Here is a 15,960-nt window from a genome sequence, read left to right on the forward strand (position 1 = left end):
TATGATTCTTATTACCTTCATCAATAACATCAAAGTCACCTTCCCAACTATCTTCATTTCCTTCAAAATTCAAACAACGACAGCTTGTAGATTCACCCTCCATGATAATTTCTTTGATCCTGTAAAAAAAAATAACGAATTTAGGGCAAAAAAAAAATAGCCACAAAAGAAGCGTCTAAAAACAACAATTTTATATCAAATTACTACATGTCCAACTTCTTTTTAGTTCTCAAATACTTCAGATCCTACCAAGAACAGTAATTAACTAAGAACCAAAATTCCCCGATAAATGCAAAATCAATTCATAAAGTGAGCCTTAATATGTTGTTGCAGTAGTTAAGTATATTTGTTTTGAAACAGCTATAAATAAGAGTCTACTCTATTTATGTAGTAATAATTTATGATTAATCATCAAGTACTCAACAAATAAGTAACCAACAGAATCTAAAAGTGTTGTAACCAAAAACAAAGAATAAATTTTTTTTACTAAGATAATTAAGGTGCATTACTTTTCACATTGCATTTTCACATAGACGAACTGAATGAATTAATCGTGGAAAAAGCAATTATGAGGAAGTAAAATATTTATGGAGAATGTTTTCTTCTTTTTTTTTCCTATCGCTGTTATGTGATTGTTGATGACTTGAATACTGTTATCACATGACCTATTAAAGTCAAACTAGTAACAAGAAGAAAAAAGATAACACAAACGCAAATTACTTTTATCAGAGTCAGAGGCTCGGGTTGCAAAACATGCAGCACACATCAAAGAAAGAAACTCTGAGCAGCACCTGCGAGTTGCAAAGCACGCAACACGCGGATCCTCTAGAAACTCCGAGCAACACATGGGAGGTTGCGGAGGGGTGAAGCTCGGAGTTGGCCGAAACGCACAGCACAGGAAGGTCCGATGCCCGCGGGAGGTCGCCAGAGGTCGGAACTCGTGGGAGTCTACGGACGCTGGAGGTCGTCGTCGGTCGAAGGCAAGGCTAGGCCTCGGAGGAGTCGAAGAACTGGGTCATTGCCAGCGGATCGCAATGGGGTTTCATCGCCAGCGGATCGTGAGAGGTTAGGGCTCCGCGTTACCAACTCTGTGTTTAGGTGCATTCCTATGCGTTTTGACATGCACGCACATATATATCGATTTTTGTGGTCCAGGATGGTATAGGGAATTTAGGTCCAGAGAATCCGAGCTAGAGGCATATTGCCTTACCCGCTGCTCAATTTGTTTCTCTTCCTCCCCTCAATCTCATGATATGCGCCTATTAGGCGTTGATAGGCAAACAAAAAAATATCGATTTTTAATTGCCTCTCTATTTCCATGACCTCACCTGTGTGATTATGGTGTCGCCGGGTGATGGCTGCCGCCAAGGATAAGTGGAGCGTGTACCTGATCAAGACAATAGGCGACCGGCACCATCTCCGGCGGAGGCCAGAGGCGGTTCGGGCCACTAGCCATGACGAGGTGTCGGTGGACTACAAGAACGCGGGGCGTGTGTTCGCGTGGGCGCGCGCCGCTCCCTCAACGCTTATGGCGCCCCTGATGTGTGGACGGCGGCTCGCCGTGTCTCCCGCACCTGCTCCTGGTCCGTCGCCCTTAAGTGACTCCTCGTCCATGGCCTCCTCCTCTGCTACGACGACGTGCCGCCCTCCGCCCGGGTCGGCCGCCTCCCTTTCGATCTCTCCGATTTCCGCGACCGCTCCTCCGCCTCCCCTGGCTTCTCCGCCTTCGTACGCGCCTACTTCAACTTCCTCGATCATCGATCCCTCTTCTCCTCCCTCGGAACCGCTGTCTCCTCCTCCCCCTGCGCGGCCCTCGAAGACGACGAGGACGACCTCAAGGGATTGGAGCGGCTCGAGGTCCTGCTCGACCTCCTTATGCAGATCCTACCGTACGCCGACGGAATGGAGGTGGAGCTCATCCTGGAGGCCATGTACTGCGTGGTAATCGAGATCTTCGAGGTCTACAGCGGGATCTGCAACGGGATCGCTCGATTCCTCATCGGCGTACGCGGCTCGGATTCCGGTAACGCGGACGAGAGGGTTAAGTGCAGGCGGGAGACAGGGATCCAGATCCTGAGGCGAGCGGCGGAGCACAGCGCGCAGCTCTCGTCCTACTTCGATCACTGCCGCACCCTTGGCGTTCTCAACGCGGCGGATCTCCCCCGCGTTGAGGGAACCCCAGAAAATGACATGGACAACCTTAAGGTTCTAATGCTCGGAGATGCACCGACGGCGAACGCACCGGCTGCGGAAGACGAGGGAAAGAGGGCAATAGCGGAGCCGGATTCGGCGACGGCGATCAGCGGGAAACGGAACTATTCGACGAGGAGGGGCATTTTGGGAATACGTTGTTGCTCCGGTCAAAGGGGAAAAGTGGTCAGCCGGCGGCGGCGGCGCCGATGTGGTCGCTGATGGCGAATCCCGGGCCGGCGATCGGCCCCATCCAGTACGGCAATTTGATGGACCTCAGTTGACTTGTTCGTCCTCAACATTTTCCCCACAATTACGATCACGCCATTACCATTGCGATTCCATTTATTTCTCCATCATCAGTTCATATGTCCTATCTCGTCTCGCCATACACGGCGTTGTATTTGTATTTTTTGCAAGTAAAAGTGCAATTTTTTCTTCAACGTCAAGAACACTACAAGTTTGGTTTTACTTGTTAGAATTAGGTAGTCTTTAGGCATTCAAACTTCAAATTTACATCCAGCAGTATTAAACACAGGCTGATAACTCATGTTGGACGGAATGAGAAATAAAAAAGATAAAACGCTAGATCAATTTCACTTCCTGATATATTTGATTGCATTAGTTGAATGATTTACATTCGATGTGATCTATCCAACACATTCATTCATTTGGGTAGGTTCGCTCTACAAGGTCCTGTAATATATTCATATTCCTACAAGGTCCTGTTGTTCTGGTCATCAGACATAATTTTAGCATCATATTGTGCCTATACAAAGCAAATATATGCAGATAAATTCAAATAGATCAATCCTTTTCTAGTTAGTATAATTACTTCTAAAAATAAAACTATAATAATCATATAATCAATTCTTAACACTTTACTATAACATATCATGCAAACAATTCTTAAAAATAAGAGCATAACACTTCAATCATCTTTGAATAATAGTCGACTAAAGTGAAATTTTGCAGAATAATAGGGCGTTAAACACTCGCCGCACTTTGGCATGCATACTAATATCATTAGGCAAATTAGTTTAAATACAATTCGACTAACTTGAAGTGTCAAGCATGGTAAGTGTGGTGGAATATTTCCTCAGTACATATAACACGGAAGAGATTACTTAAGCCAGCCAATTTTGGATTTTTGTGATTTAACGAAATGAGGTTTAATGAAATCTCAAATCAGGTATTCTCAAAGATGCCATTTGACTACAAAGGAAAACACAACCAATTACCAGGTACAACAGTGTGCGCGTGTAAATGTATGAATGTTTGTTTAACTGTAATATATGAGAGACTAAATGATTCTGTTGAGACACAATAAAACATGAAATAAGTGGCATTTAAAATCTAGCTAATCTTCATAAAATAAAACATTGATGAGGATGGAAAAGGAGGAGCATAAATATAAAAGCTCTATCAACTAAGATTATACTGATTTGCAAGACTACAATCCTAGAAACATTAAGCTAAATAGAATGATCCACAATTTTCAAGAGACAAAGGATTGGATAGTATAGGCATTTTTCATCATTTTGCCATCATGTATAAGCAATTTGGGAAAAATACAAAGATCTACCACCCTTTTCTAACTCCCCCAAGTAATACAATTCTCAAATGTCTAGCACATAAGCTCCAAAGGCACAACGAATCTTTTAAATCCTATTCAATTTATACAATAATATGAATACTACATCCATTCATTAATTTATCCAACCAAGCATAAAAATGATATTGTGTTTATCTAAACAACTATTATGTAATGATCATCAATTGAACAAGTGCCTATGAACCAGTGTGTAAAAATCTCCTAATACTCATATGCATCTCCTCGTCTAGTAATGACCTATCAAACTACCTAAGCTGTATGAGGGGCGAACCAAGTCCACCAAAACAACCTTATGATAAAATCATTGACACTTCCGGACAAATGCATATCTTTTATTTCCACATATCAATTGTGGTTAACTCTTGAATCATCTCATGCAATGGTACTTTCGGACAAAACCTTCACATCATTTTTCCATTTCTATTCTGAATTCCAAATTCCATATTGCAGATTGTTGAAAGGATAGCGTAAAAACCGGTTCATCTCCAATTGACGAGATGTGAAATGCTGCAATCAAATTTTTAAATGATTGCATGCCACATTGTAACAGTATGTGGATCCTCTAGTTAACATCTATGAGGCTCTGCATGGACATCATCGTTATAACACCTACCACCTCATAAAAAAAATACGAGGTACACTGTCACATCACCATTATAACAATATATTTTTTTCACCCACATTTCTTTTAACATTAACACTCATTATTCATGGGTCCCACATTCTACTCAATCATCTTAAAAGTATATCATATTAAATAATATATTTAAAAAATTTAAATTATTATTAATAATAATCTTACTTTTAAAAAATAATTTTACTTATTTTCAAATTTAAATTATAAATTTTATATTTTACCTACCTCCATTTTAAATTTTAAAATTTATAACTTTTTAATAAATAAACTTTAAAAAAAATTAAACATGGCACCCCATCTTTGCTTGAACGCGTTCAAAGTCTTGGACGCGTTCAAGCAAAGGGGTGTTATAACACCTCTTTGCAATACTTTGAATAGCAAAGGGGTGTTATAACACCTGCATTGCAGGTGCTCTAAAGCATTCAGCATTTAACAAGCTCAACCTAAGACCAAGGCCTAGGTCTTGTGCTGAACCAAAAAAAAATACAAAGAATTTAACTCCGCATGCTCCTCAAACCCTCATATGGAGTATAACTCTAAAGCACCTAAGACATAACACAAGAAAGCATAGGTCCACAACACTCAAATTTATCTATATAAGATAGGTATATTGCATCTACTAATTAATGTGTTTATCAAACAACAGTAGCCAAACCTAAAAAATGATTATACTTATCCAAATAATGGTTGCACTATGATTGTATTTTGATACGCACAAAATTATTTCGTTTATCTAAACAATGATTACATGTATATGTGCTAAACATGTGGTCTGCTTACGAGCACCATATAACACTTCAAGGTACCAAACAGACATGAAAACGAACGTAGAAACTCTCAATGATATTATGAATGCATCAGAAATGTATAAGAGTTTTGAAAACTCCAGACAGGTTGATAATGGAAAAAGTGCACCATAAAACTAAGCATCACAGTTTTCCGATGCAACTAAGCATTAATGACGTACCGGCAGAGTTAACAAATTTGAATCAGAAAACAACTCTTTTGGCATTAGGTAGGATGAAAGCGGAAAAAGAAGCAGGGTTTAAGGAATACATTTTCTTCAACGTCCTTGGGTAGGGTTGATCCCGAGAAGCATGTTATTCCCTCCAGGAAGATAGGCAACGTTGGGTGTCTTGGAAAGAGTGGTGGCGATCTCACGAGCAGCCTCAATCCGACGGAGTTCGAGGAGGCCAGTACCAACTGCGGCGGTGGCATCAGAGATAAGCTTGGCAGCCTCACTTTCACCCTCAGCACGAATGACAGCAGCACGACGCTCCTGCTCGGCACGGGCAACAAGGAACTTGGACCGCTCCGCCTCCTGCTGAGCGACTTGCTTCTTCTCGACGGCGCTGGAGAACTCGACGCCATAAGAGAGGTGGGTGATGGCGACGTCGTCGAGAACTATGTTGAAGTCCCGCGCGCGCCGGATGAGGGAATCGCGAACGAGGGAAGAGACATGTGGCCGCTCGGTGAGCAACTGGTCGGCGTTGAACTGCGCGACCACAGACTTGAGAACCTCGTTACCTATGGATGGGAGGACCTTCTCGTCGTACTCCGTACCGAGGGAAGTGAAAATAGTAGGCAGATGTTGAACATCGGGGCGAGAGAGAAGGCGGAGGGTGAGGTTGACCATCTGCAGATCCTTCGTGCCAGAGTTGGAGGTGAAGGTATGGGGACGGGTGCGAATGTCGAAGATGAAGGGCTTCTGCAACCACGGGACGAGAAAGTGGGTTCCCTCTCCCACCGTCTCCGGCAGCACCCCACGGAAACGATCAAACAGCACCGCGCGCTGCCCGCCGTCCACCGTGTACAGAGATGCATTCAGTATCGTCGCGCCGGCACCCAACCCGATCGCCGCCCGCGCCACGTTCGTCAAGAACGACACCGCCGCCTGCCCACCGCCCGCAGCCATCGTCTTGAGTCAAAATCGATCGAAGCGATCAGAGGAAATGGTAAAGAAACTAAGGCGTCGAAGAGCCTTTTTCATTTATTTGTTCCGTAAGGCGGCGGTGCTGCAAAACCCTAATGTGGTTTAGTATGGGGATGTCAATCGGGCCTGACCGCCCACAGGTGGGCCGGACAGGAATGGATCTAGAATTCGTGGTTTAGCCCACCCTGTTAAAATCCTTGATGTGTTTATATATTGGCTTTTAGGATTCAATTATCGAATTTGAATTTAATTATCATAAATTTTTAAATTTGTAAAACTCAATAAAATTTATAGAACTCTCATGATTTAAAAAATATTAAAATTTTAAATTTTTAAATGGTATAGATCTACCAATCAGTTTGAAATAGATATAAAAAATTTCGAATTAGTCTAAATCATAATTAATTTATTTGTAAAAACCTCCATAATATATTTATATCTTTATATTTAGATTCGATAGCATAAATTTAAATTAATAAATTTTTAAATTGGTAAAGTAAAAATTTAGAGGTACTTTCAATTTGTGTTATCAAATTTAGATTCGAGGACGTAAATATATTAAAGAAATTTTTGAGAGTATATTAATTTTGGTTATAAGTGATTCAAAATTATTTAAGTTCATTAGCTGGTTCAGAGAAGGGTCCTCTTTGGGTGGTGCGATGGTTAAAACATGAGGAGCACCAGGTTGAATAAATCATCTTTTACCACATTAGTTAATTCAAAGGAAATCGACTGATGAATCTATAGGAAAATTAGAGAAGAAGTATTTCAAAAATATAATACATAATTTAAATATTTATGAATATTAGGTACATAATTTTTATAATAATACAAAAATTTTAAGTTGTTAAGTACGTATTTTAGACCATCCATATCATATACTTTATTTAAAGATTATATTTTAAATTTTAGATAGGATAATAAAAAAATCTTTGTATCACTTATTTTATTCATTTTCTAAATTAATAATATTTTTTTATATTTAGAGAAGGCAAGAGAAATAGAAAAATTGATATACAGTATATTAAAAAATAAATAGCTAAATTTAATAAATTAAGTATGGATACTTTTTAGAATTTGAACGAGTAGAGGCTTCATTAGCTTACTAATCTGCATGAATTCAGGACATCAGGCTTGCTCGGTTTCTGCCCTGGCAGACCAAGCATGAGCCGGTGAGGTGGCACTATCCCAAAACTGACCTCCCACGTGCGACGAGTTTATCTTTCCTCATTGACACGTGTGCATGAGACTCTAGGCAAGGTCAAGTCCCAGACCTTCAGGCCAAAGCCATGCCAGAGAGCTATAAAGCGAGGGGAAGACTCGAGCAAAGCAGAGTCCACGCATGCTGTCTTCTACTGAAGAAGAAGAAGCAGAAGAAGAATAAACCGAACAATGGGGAGGCAACCATGCTGTGACAAGGTGGGGTTGAAGAAAGGACCATGGACTGCGGAGGAGGACAGCAGGCTCATCAACTTCATCCTCACCAACGGACACTACTGCTGGAGGGCTGTGCCCAAGCTTGCAGGTCCCTCACCAGTTTGCCCTCTCCCCTTTTCTTGTATTTTCCACTCGAGTAAACATCCAAAGCAGGCAGTATAACTCGATCGATGCAGGGCTTTTGAGGTGTGGCAAGAGTTGCAGACTGAGATGGACAAACTACCTCAGGCCTGATCTCAAGAGAGGACTGCTCTCTGAAGCGGAGGAGAAGTTGGTCATTGAGCTTCATTCCCAGCTCGGAAACAGGTTCTATAATTTTATTTTTCCTAATTTAATTACTATTACTCGATTCAGTCTTTAATTTTGTTTGCTATGAATAATTAAACCTAATTAATTTTGTATGTGTTTTAATTTGTGTCCTCAGATGGTCTAAGATTGCATCTCATCTGCCGGGGAGAACTGATAACGAGATCAAGAACCACTGGAACACCCACATCAAGAAGAAGCTGAGGAAGATGGGGATCGACCCACTGACTCACAAACCCATCCTTCCTGCTGCTGACGAGGTGCAGCCGCCGCAGCAGCAGGGCGATCGCATGGCGGACGCCAGCGCAAAGATTTCTTCTGATCAGGGGCAAGTCGAGGAGAAGAATAACGTCGCGAGCTCGCCGGGGTTCAGCACGGATGAGGTGCCCATGATGCTGCCCCATGAGATGACTGTCCCCTGCTCTCTCTCTTCGTGCTGCTCTTCCTCTGGCTCCTCAGAGATGCAACTACCCTGCACGGAGTGGCCTGAGTCCATGTGTCTCTGGGGTCTGGATGACTGGAATGGGGCGTGGGATTCGGTCGATGATAAATTCTTGGGCCTCGATGGCTTCGCTCAGTGCCAGAGAACTTCTTTGGATCAGGAATGTTGGAAATTTGAGCTTTTCTGATCACTAGCACTGTTTCTGCCATTGGCGCTCGCGCGTATGAAGATGATCTTCAAGAAATTAAGCAAGTGCAATAATTAAGAAAAGTAATCATAGGAAGAGGAATTAAGCAGCACGATAAAGCGCGATCAATTTTTTTTTAATCTCCCTGTTGCTGCTGCTCGATTTCTTTTTTATTTTCTTTAGCTGTTGGTTTGACTTTTTCCACTGGTTATGACCTAAAGTTTTTTTTTTAAAAAAAAATCTCAAGGAGTATTTAAATATTGTTAATTTGGAAAGATAGGTACGTAGCTGATGAACTTGCATTATTTATAATAATCTTTAGAAGGAAATCCCAAGGTATAACTATAAGCACGTACAATCTGTTTCTTAAACCTCTTATCCTTTCGAGAAAGTCATAAAAATAAAGTCAAGGATGAATACTTATGAAAACTCAAGAATAAAGTCATAAAAATTTAAGTCCAAAATAAATGTTTAAATCTAAAATAAACAATATCATAAATATATACTCATCCTTATATCCCAACGGTCTTAAACAGAGACGTATTCAAACAATCTAGTATGGTTTGTCCCAACATAAATTTCTCTGCCGTTTGACATTTCAAAAGCCCATCTCGTACTTGCTTATGCCACCTGCATCCTGAATTAACTCCCTGAATGAAAAAAGTCAACTCGGTGATCCGGCCGGTCAAAGAGTGCTATGGAACGGACAAAAGAGCAATTGACGCGACGCAATATTTGCTATCAATTTTCATGCGGCTGCATTCTGCGTGGCCTTCTCGTCTAATCGACTCGCCGACGGCGTCATTTAGTGCGAACCGAATAAAAACATGCTTCGTTTTGACTTCGAGTACGGAAGTGGCGTTGACTCGCCGCTAAAATTTAATGAATGACCGGAGGGGTGGTCAGACGATTAAACTGTTATCCATGGCTTTAGCTTCTTCCGTTTTCTGCATGCATTCGGATAAGCTCAGTTGAACAAAACACGACGTTGCTCATTTAGTGCAGGAACTCGATCGATCTCACATGCATGCAGGCACGCCGCCTAGGGTTGTAGGCCTGCAAGTCGAGCGAATCGTTTGATATAGTAGCCCGGGCAAGTGAAATTATAAATCGTTAAAATTATTAATTTAAATTTAATTTGATTTTTTTTTTAACGAATATGAGATCAAACTCTTAGTTCAAACTTATTAGATTCTTTAAAACTTATTATTAGTACGACAATTGAGTGGCTAGGAGATTAAAATGTCAAGAACAATTATAACAAATGTCCTTAACTTTCAGGTTGGTATCTTTTGTGTTAACAAAAGGAACCCGTTCACCAATGCAACCTTTATCAAGCTATTTATCATACCAAATGGAGACATCATCTCGTCAAATTCGAGTGATGAAACCATTATGCAAAGACTTAGCAGCTTTCACAATTGAACTCCAAGTATAATTAACTAACACCATTACAAGGAGGGTCATGCAAAAAATAGTAACCAGGGAGATATTTAGATGACAATAATTTCACCCAGAGTTATGTGAGGCTAATTAATAATATCCCACATATGTTTTCCTAGCAATGATGTATTAGTAATTCTAGCTCGATGAATGCCAAGCCCACCTCTATGAGAGGGTTGTGTTACTCTGCTCCATTTAACCCAATGACTAGACTTATCATCCCAAATGAATTACTTGATGCAAGAATCAATATTATCATAGACCCCTTCAAGTGTAACCCGGCCTACTTTGCTTAATAACTTACCCTTCCAGCAGCAAGTTGATTATTAATCTTGTCCAATATATAGGACAAATCAGTATAACCCTTCCTGAAAGTAAAAGAAAACCAAGATACCATCCTATATTATAAGCATGATGGAAATCAAACATATATACTTTCAAATTTGACCACTGTAGCTCGAGACATGTTTTTAGAAGGGAGGAATCTGGCCTTTTGAACATTAACTTTCATACCTGAAGCTAAACAAAAGGAATGGAGCACTTCTTGAACTAATCCGACTTGAGAAGTTTTTGCCTTTGTGAAAGAAGGCGATCATCAATAAAGAATAGATGAGAAATTGCAAGGTCATTTGTGGAGATTTTAACAAGTTGCGATGATTAGCCTCAATCTTTTCTTGAATCAAAATAGCCAGTTTTCCATACATCTAGAACAAAAGGGTAAGGACTCATGGGGGTCACCTTGCCTCAAGCCTCTAGTTGGTGCAAAGTTCTTTAATTTCTCAATGTTTCACTTTAAAGACAAAGCAGATGAGGTTGTGCAACTCATAACAAGATTGATAATATGTTCAGAGAAATCGAAGGTAGTCAAAGTAAGCCTGAGAAAATTCCAATCCACTCGATCATAAGTTTCTTGATGTGGCGATAAGAAGAGCCTACCTGGCGTAAGTCAATTATCATGTTGAAAGAAAGTCAAAGAGGTCAACACGTAAGGGTAAGCAAAGTATAATTAGTGTGGGTGCCTCGGCCAAGGGAGGGATCACTGTCCGGTCAGCTAGATGACCGACCAGATGAGACTCTAATTATTTGACCCGTCAAATGAGCCAGAAGCTCGTGCCTAATATGCTGGTAATACGGGCTGATCGGGTCGTCCGACCGGCTCTGGATGCGGAGTTGGTAATACGGACTGATCGGGTCGCCCGACCGGCTCTGGGTACGACGTTGGCATTATACTCATAACGGACCGCTCGTCCGGCGCAAGGAGTAACGCTACACAGGAGGGAAAGACAATTAATAAAGGGAAGAGAAAGCAAAAGAGAACACGACAACTATTAAATATGTAGAAGACAAGATGAAGATGTCTTCTGTTTGTCATTAAACCACATCATTAAATAGGGGAAGACAAAATGTCATCCAGAAAGGTATAAAAGGATCTACAGGTATGAGGAATAGGCAAGAAAAATATTTCTAAGTTCTACGATTCTTTACTTTCTTCCCCTGTTCTAACTTTAGCGTTGCCCATTCCCAGCTTTCCAGCTTCTTCATTCGGAAAGGATCAATTTGGCGCCATCTATGGGAATGTTGCCTATATCCGAATAAGAAGATGGAAGACGCTGGATCACTCACAACAGTGACACTGACGCAAGAGGAACTTGATGCACTAATACAAGCTCGAGCTACAAAAATATTGGAGCAACAATAGGTGATGGTCGATAGGCCAACGCATGAGCCTGCCGCCTCTGCAACAAGTCGGCAAATTAAAAGAGAAAGAGAAGATCGAACGGATCAATTTTCCACTCGGGAGCGGAATAGAAGATCGATTGACTCCTATGACATCGTTCAGTTGAAGGGAATTGGCGTATTGCAAACACCCTCAAAGGAGTCGATCGGTCTTCTATTCCACTCCCGGGCAGAAAATTGATCCGCTCGATCTTCTCTTTCTCTTTCAGTTTGCCGACCTGCTGCAGAGGCGGCAGGCTCATGCGTTGGCCGATCGGCCATCACCTGTTGCTGTTGCTTCAATATTTTTGTAGCTCAAGTTTGTATTAGTGCATCGAGTTCCTCTTGCATCAGTGTCACTGTTGTGAGTCGTCCAGCGTCTTCCATCTTCTTATTCGGATATAGGCAATGTTCCCACAGACGGCGTCAAATTGATCCTATTCGAATGAAGTGTAGGGGATCGGTGGTCGGCTAGAAGGGGGGTTGGATAGACGACGCCCCCAAATCGATAGCTTCCTACGTATGTTAGTATGTGCAGCGAAAATCTAATACTAACTACAAATATGAAAACTAAAGACAAGAATAAGAAAGCAAAGCAAGCAAACCAATACACACCGATTTACGTGGTTCAGAGATAAGGCTCCTACTCCACGGTTGTTCGTAAGGTGGACGATCCATATCCGTCGGTGGATTACTCCCCGGAAGACCTCCGGCTAGCTCACGTAGCTCCTTGTGGGTGGAGAAATCTCACCACAACTCTCACCAAGGACTCTTGAGAAGCTAGGACACTAGTAGACTACTAATAGGGGTTAACCACCTCTATTTCGTCAAACTTAACCAAGCTCCTAAGGCTTGGTTATATAAGCCGCGGGTTGGGAAATCTCGCCTACCAGTTGACTGATAAAATCATCAATCAACTGACTTCTGTGGAAATTTGACCGTTACATCGCAACGGCTCAATACCAGTCGACTGATAAAAATACCAGTCGACTACTCTACATTGGTCGAGCGAACAAAAATATTCTCTTCACTCCCAGTCGACTGGTATTTTCACCAGTTGACTGCTACAGTAACTGCTATAGTACTGCTGCAGTGACTGCTATAGTAAAATCCTAAACCTAGGATTTAACTTGAGTACAATCTCTCATGCACTCGTACCCTCACGACTCACTTGACCCTTCATTGTAGCCTTGACCTCTGGCTTTCAAGCCTACTTCCTTTGGCTCTCGTCCCTCGGATGCATCCAAACCCGCGACTTATCTTCAATGCCATCCTTCGTGTATGCCTCGAAGTCACTTCCCTCGACCCTTGTCCTTGCTGCCTTGTCCACGGTCCTTCGGATGCTCCATCCTTCACCGAACCTAAAGCCATCAAGTTGAGTCATATGTGTATCCTGTAAACCTACATACTCACATACACTATCAAATAACAAGGGTGAACCTAACTTAAACCCTTTGTCCAAACACCAAAACACATGGTCGCACGGACCATCGGGATTGCTCTAACATAAAGGAAGCTGGAAAGCCGGGAATTGGGTGGTCACTGACAGGAAGAAGACTTCGATGATCCTGCAAAACCAAACCAAGACCAGGAAAGGAGTCACTGGCGTTAGTCTTCCGACGCTCAAGTTAGAATAGGGGAAGAAAGTAGAGAATCATAGAACTCAGAAATATTTTTCTTGTCTGTTCCTCATACCTATAGACCCTTTTATACCTTTCTGGGGTGACCTTTCGTCTTCCCCTATTTAATGATGTGGTTTAATGACAAACAGAAGACATCTTCGTCTTGTCTTCTACTTAATAGTTGTCGTGTTCTCCTTTGCTTTCTCTTCCCCTTATTAATTATCTTTTCCTCCTGTGTAGCGTTACTCCTTGCATCGGACGGACGATATGTTATGAGTATAATACGAACGTCATACCCAAAGCCGGTCGGGCGACCTGATCGACCCGTATTACCAATTCCGCATCCAGAGTTGGTCGGACGACCTGATTGACCCGTTTTACCAGCCTGTTAGGCATGAGCACCTGGCTCATTTGGCGGGTCAAATAATTAGAGTTTCATCTGGCCGATCGGACAATAATCCCTACCTCGGCCAAGGCACTCACATTGATTGTACCTTGCTTACCCTTATGCGTTGACCTCTTTGACTTTCTTTTAACGTGGCAATTGACTTGCGTCAGATAGACTCTTCTTATTGCCGCATCATTTCTCAAAATCAATTTTAAACATAAGAAAACTAGTCTTACTCTCTTTTTATGCATATGATGAACAATTTCTTGTGTTATCATGTCATTATCTGTTGTACCTCTACTGGGAATGAAATTGCTCTAAAAAGAGCCAATTAAATCATCCAAATAAGGTTGAATAAGACGAATAAGGATTTTAGAATGTAGTTTGAGCAAGACATTGATGGGACCAAATATGTAGCTAGAGGGGGGGGGGTGAATAGTTCGGCGCGATCTCGTGCTCGTCATTGCTTATTTCTTCAAAGATATGTAGCGGAAATACAAGAAACAACACATACAACGCTAACACAAAGGATTTACTTGGTATCCAATTCAAGAAGAGGTGACTAATCCAAGGATCCACACACTCACGCACCCTCCACTATGAAAACTCTCCTTTACGGTAACTACCGAAGGCGGAGAAGCCTTACAGCTCTCAGTACAAGAAGAAGGAAAGGGTAAACAAAATACAAGCAAAAGCTTACAAGTTTGCACACGAAACCCTAACCCTAACTTCTTCCTCGCCTCTTGACTTGGATGTGCACCAGCACAAGCCTCCAAGAACCTTTAAGAACTGGCGATCTGAACCTGAGAGAGATGCTGTGGAGATGCGGTGAAGATCAGAAATGGAAGCCGTGAGTTCTACTGAGAGAAACACTCGCCAACAGCTATATCCTGCGCCAACGGTCAAATCCCGATCGATTGGATTGCTCCCAATCGATCGGGGAGGCTTTGGATCGATCGGTCGATCGATCCAGAGCGCCTCTGTGCTCTCGGGAATTGCCTGGATCGATCGACTGATCGATCCAGGGCTTATCGTACGAAATTGCCCCCCCCCAATCGTTCGCCCGATCGATCGGAGGCTCCCAATCGATCGGCTGATCGATTGGGAGGCTTTCTGTTCGCGCGACACTTCTCCCCAATCGATCCACCGATCGATTGGGAGAAGGCTTGTCGCAGGGACTCTCCCAATCGATCGGTCGATCGATTGGGCATGAGACAATCGATCGGCTGATCGATCCAGCTCTTGTTTTTGCCCAAAAACAAGTCCAAAGTCCCCTAAACTAACATCTGGTCAACCATGACCTGTTGGTACATCATGCCTAGTATCTGGTCACCCTTGACCTACTAGAACTCCCTCACCAAGTGTCCGGTCAATCCCTTTGACCCACTTGGACTTTTCTCCTCGTGCCAAGTGTCCGGTCATCCTTGGCCCACTTGGACTTATCTCCACCAGGTGTCCGATCAACCTTGATCCACCTGGATTTCCCGTGCCAAGTATCCGGTCAATCCCTTTGACCTACTTGGGCTTCCCAACACCAGATGTCTGATCAAACTTGATCCATCTGGATTTCCTGTGTCTGGCTTCACTCATCAGGACTTTCCTTCTACCTAGCTCCACTCACTGGGTCTTTCTCATTTGCCTGGCTTCACTCACCAGGACTTTCCATACTGCCTAGCTTCACTCACTAGGTATTTTCAGCTGCCCGGCTTCACTCACCGGGACTTTTACCTAGCTTCACTTACTATGATTTTCCAGTCTGCCTAACATCCCAGTTAGGATTTTCACCTGGCTTCACTCACCGGGATTTTCCAGTCAAGTATCCAGTCAACCTTGACCTACTTGACTTTCCTTCACAATCTAACCACATGAACAATTGCACCTGCAATCTCCATGTCTTGTCTCCATGTATTGTCAAACATCGAAACCCAAACATCAAGACTCGAGCTTGAGCCAATTCAAGCTCAGTCAACCAGGTCAACCTTGACCTAGGGAATATTACACCAACAATCTCCCCCTTTTTGATGTTTGACAACACCACTTGTAA

The 15,960-nt window shown here is 42.4% G+C and overlaps 2 protein-coding genes and 1 pseudogene across 2 annotated transcripts; 2 read left to right on the plus strand and 1 right to left on the minus strand.

Annotated features, from left to right (window-relative positions):
* Positions 1–761: 761 nt before the first annotated feature.
* Positions 762–2,633, plus strand: LOC122038798 (annotated as a pseudogene).
* A 2,625-nt stretch (positions 2,634–5,258) lies between these two features.
* Positions 5,259–6,451, minus strand: LOC122038799 (prohibitin-3, mitochondrial-like). Its single transcript, XM_042598741.1, has one exon. The coding sequence runs from the start codon at positions 6,355–6,357 to the stop codon at positions 5,506–5,508; it is 852 nt and encodes a 283-aa protein (XP_042454675.1). The 5' UTR covers positions 6,358–6,451; the 3' UTR covers positions 5,259–5,505.
* Positions 6,452–7,712: 1,261 nt separating this feature from the next.
* Positions 7,713–8,954, plus strand: LOC122038800 (transcription factor MYB20-like). The gene is made up of 3 exons (XM_042598742.1): positions 7,713–7,900; positions 7,989–8,118; positions 8,237–8,954. Exons 1-3 carry the CDS (start codon positions 7,768–7,770, stop codon positions 8,745–8,747), a joined length of 774 nt encoding a protein of 257 aa, XP_042454676.1. The 5' UTR covers positions 7,713–7,767; the 3' UTR covers positions 8,748–8,954.
* Positions 8,955–15,960: the final 7,006 nt, after the last annotated feature.

This window comes from Zingiber officinale, chromosome 1A (assembly GCF_018446385.1).
Source record: "Zingiber officinale cultivar Zhangliang chromosome 1A, Zo_v1.1, whole genome shotgun sequence".
Lineage (NCBI taxonomy): Eukaryota > Viridiplantae > Streptophyta > Magnoliopsida > Zingiberales > Zingiberaceae > Zingiber > Zingiber officinale.